The sequence below is a fragment of the Pomacea canaliculata genome, linkage group LG4, assembly GCF_003073045.1.
Source record: "Pomacea canaliculata isolate SZHN2017 linkage group LG4, ASM307304v1, whole genome shotgun sequence".
In the NCBI taxonomy this organism is placed as follows: Eukaryota; Metazoa; Mollusca; class Gastropoda; order Architaenioglossa; family Ampullariidae; genus Pomacea; species Pomacea canaliculata.
Window position 1 is genome coordinate 9426658 of NC_037593.1, and position 10101 is coordinate 9436758.

Genomic DNA, 10101 nt, shown 5'->3' on the forward strand with positions numbered 1-10101 from the left:
GCTGTTTTCATAGTTTGTACGTCCACGACAAAAAAAGTTTGAGCAGTATTGTAATACTTATTCTAAGGTAATTCGTGTCAAGAAGAAGGCTTGGCTTCTTTTATATTAGAAAATTGTCAGAAACACTTGCAGCACTTTATCCATACCACTCTAATATGTGTTTTAAAGTTTAGTGGGTCTGTGTGTGCACATGTGTGATAGAGAGGGAAAATGTCCATTGCATGCGTACGTGCGTGATTACCTTTTATGTGTTTGTGGTGATTCCTTAGTTTAGAGGATTATCTCTAGTGTGCCTGTACAAATTCAGGGAGATCACTCCCGTATATTAAAATTGCATTCCCACGGAAAGTAACAGTTGTGAAGTGAGGACACGGACTTAAATAGTGGAACGGCAAAAGTTGTGATACTTTTGTCTTCTTGAATAATTTTGCAGAACGGACGAAGTTCCGGTAAATCGATCGTTTTCCTCAAGGACGTGCTGCTACGGGAAGAAGTTTATTCTCAGAATGTAGTCAAAGGGCCAAAACCCTGTATGACAAGAGAGATAATGAAGGAGCCGACAGTATATTTGTTGATGCGTTGAGGAAAGTAACACTTTGGTGAATTAGCAGGGATTTTTGATGTGAGGGAAGAAAGATCCTCGTGTGATTTGTAGCAGTATTTTTAACCTGTGAGCCCTCACCACAGCTTTACCGGTGATAGAGAGAAATGATGTACTGCCTCGCCACCGATAAAGCAGTGTGCAGCACATTGCGTTGTGTTTTGCGATTGGTTTAAACCTATTTTGGTCGACCAATCACAGAAGCCGTACTATTCTGATGTCAGTAAATTGAGTGCTGTGTTAAGGGACAGACGTTGTCCGCAACGGACCACACCCTCTTCTTCCTGTGAGTGAGTTGTGTTATCAACCATATATGATTTAGATGCAACAGTTGAAAATGTTCGTCACTGAGCAATAAATCTCGCCACTGTGTAGTTGAATATTTTATTTAAGAACGTAATAAATAATAGCAAATTACATGTATTGCGCATTTCTCCGATGAACCAAGGCCGGCACATTGCGCATTACAGCAAACGAAGATAGAATCTCTCACGCACGCACGCACTTGGTGTGAGAAACTCACGAATCCAATTGTATGGGTCGATGACCAGCCAATAAAGTCTGAATCTCTGTTCTCTCTCTTAGAAGTTAAGTTCAAAAGTATTAAAAACCACAGTATATATATAGCTGCCTGTGAAATAATAAATATAGTCTGCAAGACAATTGTGTCTTTCAAAATAACGCCAACAAACGTCTGATGGCTTGGACAACAGAACGATGTGACCAGGCGATATAACAAGAAGTTTTAGTAAAGGTGGGTCCACGACTGAACACACTTTAAAACTGAGAAAGTAAGTAAAAACGTCTGCTTTTTGCAAATATTTTCAAAAGTATTTACGACTTCATAAGAAGCAAAGTGCAAAGAAGTGTTTCTAAAAGGCAGGAATGCACAGAGTGATTGTTACATGTTGATGTCCTCCCACAGTGCTGATGGCGTCAATAATGTCCTTGTTTCTGAGGTTGTTGCCAGGTACAGAATGAAAGAAAGGTCTTTCCACGATGCAAATCAGCCATGTGCAGGACAGCAAAGGAAGGCGAAGTCTGTCCAGTATTTCACACTTGTCAGAAGAATACACGCCGCAACATGCGTGAGCCAAGGGACGATATTCGGTGCAGCACCTGTACCCACATTATCTCCTTTGCTGACATCTCGCTTTGGATCATCTGCAAATGAAGCAGCAGTCTCTCAAACTCATGCAGAAAATGAATCGTTGCTGTTGCCTAAGTGGCATTAGTCTTATTGTTTTAATTTCCTTCTTTTTTGATATCTTTCTTTCCTCTCTTCTTTTATTTATTTATTTGGTTTGTAATAGTCCTTACCTTCCTATCTGCTACAAAAAAATAACACTGTTATAAGTCTTTCCATGACAGTCATCTTGGCCTCCCTATCACATATTGCTCCAAATGCTTAAGGTAGTCAAGCACTTGCAGAGCAGCTTAGAGTTTCTATATATTTTGTATATACTGTGATTGGTTTACCATGACTTAACCTTTCCCTTTTTCCCCCATGTTCCTGACAATGTTTATTGTGCATGTATGTTTGGCTGATTGTGATGCCCCTTTTGTCATACGGCATCACTAACTACTGCACTTTGCATCTTGTAAAGCGCATCGAGCCACCTCCATGTGGGGAAATACGCTATATACATCTCATTATCGTTATCACTATTAGTTTAGCGAAAGGACACGATTGACATGGTTAGGCACTCACCAGCTTGACACACTTGGCATGTCTTGGCACAGTTGCTGTGCATGTAAGTGATGTACTCCTTTTCGCAGTATCCCTTGTCGCGCCAGTAGCCGCAGTATTTGCTCATGTCCTTGCAGTTTTCATTCACCTCACCTGTGAGCACCGCATGGTCAGGTGTGATCGTTAGTAACCATAATTAATCCATGTACACAGTACAACGCTTCTGAGACCTATCCCTAACTTCTCTCTCACACACACACACACTGTTAGAACCGCACATGCGTCTTTACTTTCCTTTTCGTAAGCCCGTTCTTCACTGAACCAATACAGACAAATGTTTGACCAAGTTTGCCAAGGTTTTTGTATCGTGGTCATGTAAAATCATATTTTGTATGGTATGGACAATGTTGTTGTTAATGCTAATGAAACGTTAAAAAGGAGAGGAAGAAATGAAAGAATCAGAAGGAAAAGCTGTTGTTCTCACTGTTACACAGGTTGCACGATTCCTTGCAATATGACTTCATTTGGAGGGGTAGTACTTATGCGCAATCTCCTCTTTCTGCCCACTTTGAGCAGGATGAATAAAAATCTCTACATCCACCTGTAGAAAATATTAAATACGCTTAATATGACAATCAGACAAAAAATACGCGAAAACTCTAACCTCGCTCTCGTTTTTCTGCCACCTCCCCTTTGCTTATCATTGTCTCTGACCTGTTGATATCCCGCGCCACACCTCCTCCACCAAACAACATCTGAGTTTGGAATCGGAGCAACTGCCCGTAAGGGAAGGCAGTCACCATGTACATGTGCTAGTCTGTAAGGGTCACCAGTTCTTCGGACATCACCCAGACATCGTTACATACCTCTTCCTTTCTCAATAAGCAAGATATATCCCAGTACACACCAGTCTCGGATCGAGTCGTGCTGCTTTTTTCTGCTGTTGTTGAAACTTCCGATTTCGTTCCAAGAGTGGTACCGTAGCATTCCCGAACTGGGCTCCCACGACACATGCACTTGCAGTTTTTGTCCACGAATCCTTCACCCGGGCACCTGATGTCTCCACAGCTAGCTGAAATACCAGCATGTCCAGCCTCAATCACTAATTGATCCAAATGCAGACAAGTACAGAGAGTATGGGATCCGAGAAAAATTCAAACTATAACAGGCAATACAATAAGTAATTACATAATAATGGCTGAGACGCAGTCTTTTAAACAGCATAAAAGGTGTAGCAACTGGGTACCACTCACACGTTCAGGAAGTAACTGCGTAAATGAAGCAATTGTAATTGAAGAGCATTCTCACTGCCTGACAAAACCTTGTTCCAAGAAGGGAAAAGAGAAAAATTTACCTTTCCTACTACAGCCGTACATAAGATTGGCCAGTTTTATGTCCAGGAAGCTCAGGCCATTCCTGTTACCAATTACACTCTGATATGTGGGGTCCCTTGTTCGTATGGTTTCCCCTCCAGTGACGGAGAAGGCCTAGATAACAAGAGAATAACGAATACCGTTACTCAGTGACAATGCGCACACACTTTACAACTGTGGAGAACGGGTTTCTGTTCATTTCTAAAAAGACAGTAAAAAGCAAATATAAATCGGATAAAAAAAGTCTTAAAAGAAAATAATTATGCAATTAACTAATCTGTAGTAAGTTATCATTCGAGGAACGTGAGAGATTAGTTCAAAAAGTTTGCTCCATGGTAGAAAGTGACTAAAAACTTCCTCCTGGACTTGTGGACGCCTGTGTATAATGTAATAATGTACAAAGGTGGAATCGGATTTGTATTGTTTACCTTTGGTCCATAGTGCATGATACTCTCATAGTCGTAGGGTACATCAAAGACGTTCACAGCTTCTTTCTCATACTTCTGGAAGTTGTAGTAGAGGTTGGGTGGGATGTTTGACTGGATGATTTCAACGTAGTCATCGCGGTCCGGCCTCGTCTGCTCGTGCTGAAAACCCACCGCGTGACCCACCTCGTGCACGATCACACCTTTCTGTCAGACGGAGAAACAAATTCTTGATGATGCCACATGATTCAAAGATTGTTCAGAAAAAAATAGACCATGCGAAGAAGCAAGAAGCCAGTCTGTAGGAAAACCTTAAATAAAATCTGAGCTTTAATGAAAATCGCCAGGTAGTTTTCTAACTTTCTGAAAGCATTGAGAGTTACCTTTTTTCTTTAATAATAGTCCTGTTCAGCACATTTCATGACTTAAAAAAATGTGAGTAGTGCGAAAGTGCCTAGTTATTTATTTATGTGCACGCGTTCTATGTAGTATTGTTATTTTTTATTCTACGATTGTAAAGTTTGTTACATATTTAACCAATGAGCTGAGAGTTTATTTTTCCCTTTAAAATTTCTTTGCCATTTTTAGAAGTAATACGTTTTCCTTTTTTCTTTTTTTTTTAAAGGAGACATATTGGAGTACTACTTACAACACGGCAGCCCTTCGCTAAGCCCAGTTGCTGCTTCCCACCAATCATGCCCACATAGGAGTAACACCTGCACAGGTAGCACAATTACTCTTATTTACAGTAGGATTAGATCAGGTATCAATGTTTCCCAATGGACCACAGCGGACCTATTATCCATATAATTATTGGTGTCGTCGTCATCATCATCATCATCATCATCATCATCATCGCATCTACAAACTGATATCAGACCGAATGAACACAGATTAAATAATAAAGCTGTTAGCTGTCCTCTGACACGTGCAAAGATGTAAAGATGATTATCTGTGGGTGGTGACTATAGAATGTTAATCAAAACTGACAGAAATAAAAAGTTTGAGATAAAAGAGTTACCCGCCCCCGTTGTCAAAGGAAACGTAGTTGACGTCAGACTCAGACGCCATCTTGAAAGTCACGCACGTGAACTTCTGCCACTCTTCCAGCGCGCTACGGATTTCTGACTTTTCTTGATCCGCTGTAACATGTTTGCAACTTGCAGTCGTTAGGCAGACACTAGTTACACACACTAATGATCATAAGTAGTCATTGTAAGTAAATCCGAGGTGGTGGAAGAAAGTATTTGTCAACAGACAGCTGATGTCGGGGGTTTAATTATTGTTTCTGGTCCTCCTGCCTCCTCTAAAGCAAATTGTAAACATGTACCAATGTTATTGTATGCCTGTCTTAAGAGGATAAATATGGACGCACATTTGATCAAGTTTGGCAAAGTTTTATATATAACCACCATAAACCTTTATATATATACTTCTAAATATATATATACGTTTTATATAAATGTATACCATGAATAAATGCTATTCCATATTTGTCCGATAATAAAGCATTGAGGACTTTTATTCTAATAAGAACATTATTATGATAGTATCATTGTGACTTTAATATCATTCTCATAGAATATTACTGCAAAACAAATTACTGCAATAGCAAGATCATTAAATGTAAGTCATTTAAAGACCTCTCCATGCAGTCAATATCAGCCAAAGGACTTGGCTGAATTACTCACTGAAAACATTGGCGATTTTATACAGTATGACACCTTCTTTCCATCTGTATTCGTCTAAACGAATGGCCTTTCTCTTGTATCGTCCATTTACACCTTTTCCAGTCTTGTTTCTGCAAGGGTAAAGCCATAATAATTAAGTAATGATTTAATCAATCAAAATGACTTTTTTTAGTTGTAACTTTCGAAGCAGTGTGACGGGTTCCTAAAATATGAAGTCCTGTGAGAGCAAATAACTGATCAAGGGGATATAACTTCAGGCCCTATTTTTCTCCACGAATTCTCTCTCTTTGTCCACTATTCCATAGGAAACAATCAGATGACCGATATGCAGAGTGGAGATTGCTCATCAGTTGCCCATTCACACAGATATAGATTACAACAAGAAAAAAAATTAAAACACAAAGATCTGTAACAGTTTAATACTGAGTCTTCATTGCACAGTGCAAAGCATGTTATATTTATTTTGTTGACAATATGGGGAAACAATTGTTTTTAAAGTTGTTTCTTGGCCAAAGAGCTTTTACTTAGAATTATTTCACAAAAACGAAATAAATACATTTTTAACATTTTAAATGTAGTTTTTATTGTAGAGTTGTAAGTGTGTGTTTGAACAACATACTTTTTACCCAACTATGTGTTGTAGCTTCAGAGTATTCACACGATCGTGCGACAAAGCGATGGTGACAATTTAAAGCTGAGAATACATGGACATAGTAAAATTGACTTGTTTATATATCTCATAACCAGTGTCAATAAAAATTCTGTCTAAAAATTAAGATTATTATAGTGAACACCTACTAGTGCTTTAAATAATGGTAATAACATATAAAACTTACAATAGCTGGATTTTCTTCCATTGCTGTGCCGTAAAGAGCATATCGAGCTCGACTTTTACTGACAAAGTTTCGTTTGTTGGCTGGAAGAAAGTGAATTCATTTGCTGCAAGACATCATCATCATCATCATCATCATCATCATCATCATCATCATCATCATCATCATCATCATCATCAATCATCATATCATACGAAGAAGAAGAAAACATTTTTTAAAATACATCCGACCGCTGACCAACATCAACTACTGTCACTCTCCATCTATGGAGCTACAACTGAAGATCAACAGCCTCCACTTTTCTTCACCTTCATCAGGGGGTCGTCAGGGTTTTGTGCGTTTGTAATTTGTCGTGAACATGCGGTCTGTGTGTGTGTGTGACTTATTACAATGAGCACACTGGCAGGGCCGTGCTTAGGGGCAGGCGGACGAGGCATCTGCCTATTCAAGGGCCCCGCGCTTTTGATTGATATGGTAACTAGGCATATTGTAGTCAGCCGTATCACATTCGTGGCGTGAGGGCCCGCACATTCTTTGCCTCGGCCCGCGGGGGCTAAGAACGGGCCTGCACACTGGTATAAGACTGATTAGGTAAAAAAAACATGGATCAAGAACTTTCATCTCGTAGAAACGTGCGTGATTTACGTAGGAGAACTCCACGCAAAGAAAATTTACCTGGTGTCAAAAGAAGTAAACAAATTTATCGTTTGGTGTCTGAACATGTACCCTAGGGTAGGTCCTAGGTATCTTTGTAATTTAGTTATAAACACCGATAAGACGTCCAACAATACATTTAAGGGCGAGAGGCGTGCGCTAAACTCACACCACACCAATAATTTTAAATGTTCATCTAAACATCCCTTATATTTTATAAAGTAGAAATCCTGCTTGTATCTCCCTATTTTAGAAACTTTTCGATGTACGATAAAGCTATAATGACCATCTGTGAATTGGGCTTAGTCACACTTTAATTTGTAACAGGAAAGCTTTGACAAGAAAGTCTATTTCTGTGTTTGTCACACTTTATTCTTGATGTATAAATTCATGAATGGGGAGAACTAAGTGTGACATGAAGATCGAAAGCAAGATACATGGGAGCGAATTGGCTCAAATTCGTTATTTTATGCCGAAGCAAAGTGGTGCTCATACGTCGAGGCGACAGATATTATACTAAACCGAAGGAAGGGCATGTCCATACATCTGTGGACAAAGTAGTTATCAGTTTGGCCTTATGTGACCACGACAATCTCCTGCCTGTCTCCCTATGATAACACTTCATATGTTGGGAAGTCGTGGGCGTCTAGGAATTCCTGGCCCGATCACCGTTTATTCCAAGTTGTAAAATGGAGACTAAGTCGATCCAAGGTTGAAAAAGGATGTAGATGGCCGTTACCCATTTATGGAGATTACACGGTTCTGTAGGCGGAAGGAATACAGTCTGTGTCACACCCTGTGTCAGTCACCGGTCATTTCGGCCCAAGACAATATCCCATACAGCCCGAGTCAAATTGTCCCACATATGTCCATATCGTCCCAACACCGAATCGTTCCAGGCTTAAAAGACCGACGATACAGGAGAGCTCACTGAGTGCTTAAATTCTAGATTAAGCCAGAAAATTATCATATTCTTTTTCTTTTACAGCATATATACATAATACCATTTTTTACATGCCATTAGTTTTATATAATATAATCTATTATACAGAAAAAACAGATTATCGTTGAAAAAGTTTCATGTCAATTTAAAAGTGAAAATCTTTAACAAACCTGTCTCTGCTGAACTGGCGATGATTTCGTCAATAGATGAAGTCACCACATGCGTTATGAGCTGAAAATAAGCAAGACAAAGAATGAACATTATAGTTTTCACTCTAGGGTTTTGACTGTATTCATGGTGCCTTCGAGAACTTAGCACGAGAATGGTTGCTGCGTTCAGCTTCGTCAGGGTAGGATGCAGGTAGTTTGTCAGAAGCTCGTCAAACCAACGATTTTCAGAGGAATGTACGTAGCAAAATCAATGTAAAGACCATATTGTACAGAAAGAAAAAGCAGAATCATTTTCATGGTTGAGTGTATTACTCCTCTTGTGATTTTTTTCTGTTCCCTTTTTCATTCACTCTCTGCACACTCTGTCTGTCTGTCATCCCTAGTAATTAGCATTTTTGTAAAAGTTTCTATGAATAATTAGTGAAGGTAGGGGTGGTGAATGTGATTCACTGTGCCTTGAGCCATCTAGTCCAATCGAGCCTGAACCCCAGAATTCTCCAGAGACGCGCACTTTATAAAATCCTATTACACAGTAGTACATTGTGTCATATATCCTTTCCCAAAATGTGTCGCATTAAGAACTATGAGATGGCATGACGATATGAGACGAATATAACAACATCATTTGGAAGGATTAGGAGACCTGAAAGAAACTGCAGGTAGCTCAAAAGCCGACCTGGATAAACTGTATGTCTGCCTTAATTCACACGGACTAACCTGGCCGGTAATCAAAAGTAGAAGAGAAAATAAAACGGCATAATAAATTTGTTAATAAAGTGAAATATTTAATAAAGTGGATTACCTGGGCTCCCAATAGACAGAGAACGATAACACAGCGCATGGTCATGATGTACTGCGATCTCACTTTCCAGTGAATAAAACTAAAACAGATTTTTCTTCCTTTCTCTCTTTTCGATTTCAGAGCGCGCAGGACTCGGTCCTTCTAGCCGGTGTGTTCTGACACATAACAACCATGTACTCAAACAGCTCCCGCTATTTTCGAGTTTTCTTTCTTTCTTCTTCGACGAACGGTCTTTTGTTGAAAATTTCTGGCAAAAGTTTGTGTTAATCAACTTGGCAATCTCTACTTTCTTGGTGAAGCTACGTGCGCGTCCTGCATCCAAGTAGACAATAAACCAATGGTCGCATTTGAAAGCCTGCCACACGGATTCGGCAACAGCTGAAGTGTGTGTCACCGCCTAACACTCTAGTTACGTGTAATTCTTTGAATTTGCAGCTCTGCTCCTGCGTCCACGCATAATTAATTATTCCCGCGAAGCTGTGACAGACGGGAAGGCAAACTATCTCTCATTGATCGCGCTCTTGAAGCGCGTGTCTCAGAGAACGAGCAGAACAAAGAACAGCCGACAACACTGAGAGAACCCTCGTTACCAAATAAAATGCTGCAGAGAGGGCCATAATGCTTCGACGAGAACTAATGAAATGTTATTTACACTGTAGACACAGATGGTTTCATATTCTGCCTCAACCAAGGTTTTTTTCCACTAAAATCGAAATGAGTTTGTGAAATTATGTACGGGTGTTTGTGAGGTAATGAGATACACAGGAAAAAAGGAAGATGTTTATGCCATCGGGAACAATGTGGAAAGGGTGTATTAATGCGAGATAGAGGAGAGGAACGTGAGGCAAAGCGTGAACGAAAAAAAGAAATTTGTGAGGCGGTAAGGGGAGGCAACGTTTGTGAGGTGTTGAGAGGAGGA

The 10101-nt window shown here is 39.8% G+C and overlaps 1 protein-coding gene across 1 annotated transcript; it reads right to left on the minus strand.

Annotated features, from left to right (window-relative positions):
- Positions 1-969: 969 nt before the first annotated feature.
- On the minus strand, positions 970-9636 carry LOC112562766 (blastula protease 10-like). The gene is made up of 12 exons (XM_025236240.1): positions 9183-9636; positions 8381-8441; positions 6617-6719; positions 5781-5890; positions 5111-5231; positions 4739-4805; positions 4093-4296; positions 3646-3778; positions 3199-3363; positions 2776-2892; positions 2313-2444; positions 970-1765 (listed from the first exon to the last, which is right to left on the minus strand). The coding sequence occupies exons 1-10, from the start codon at positions 9225-9227 to the stop codon at positions 2831-2833; spliced, it is 1071 nt and encodes a 356-aa protein (XP_025092025.1). The 5' UTR covers positions 9228-9636; the 3' UTR covers positions 970-1765; positions 2313-2444; positions 2776-2830.
- Positions 9637-10101: the final 465 nt, after the last annotated feature.

Bases quoted from the DNA above. Each gene is read 5' to 3' on its own strand.
- LOC112562766 (XM_025236240.1), bottom strand. From the start codon at position 9,227: ATGACCATGCGCTGTGTTATCGTTCTCTGTCTATTGGGAGCCCAG. The intron at 4,297-4,738 runs GTAAGTAGTACT...TCCGTCTGACAG, and splicing joins TAGCGAAGGGCTGCCGTGTT to AAAGGTGTGATCGTGCACGA. The intron at 3,364-3,645 runs GTAAATTTTTCT...CTGGTATTTCAG, and splicing joins GTACGGCTGTAGTAGGAAAG to CTAGCTGTGGAGACATCAGG.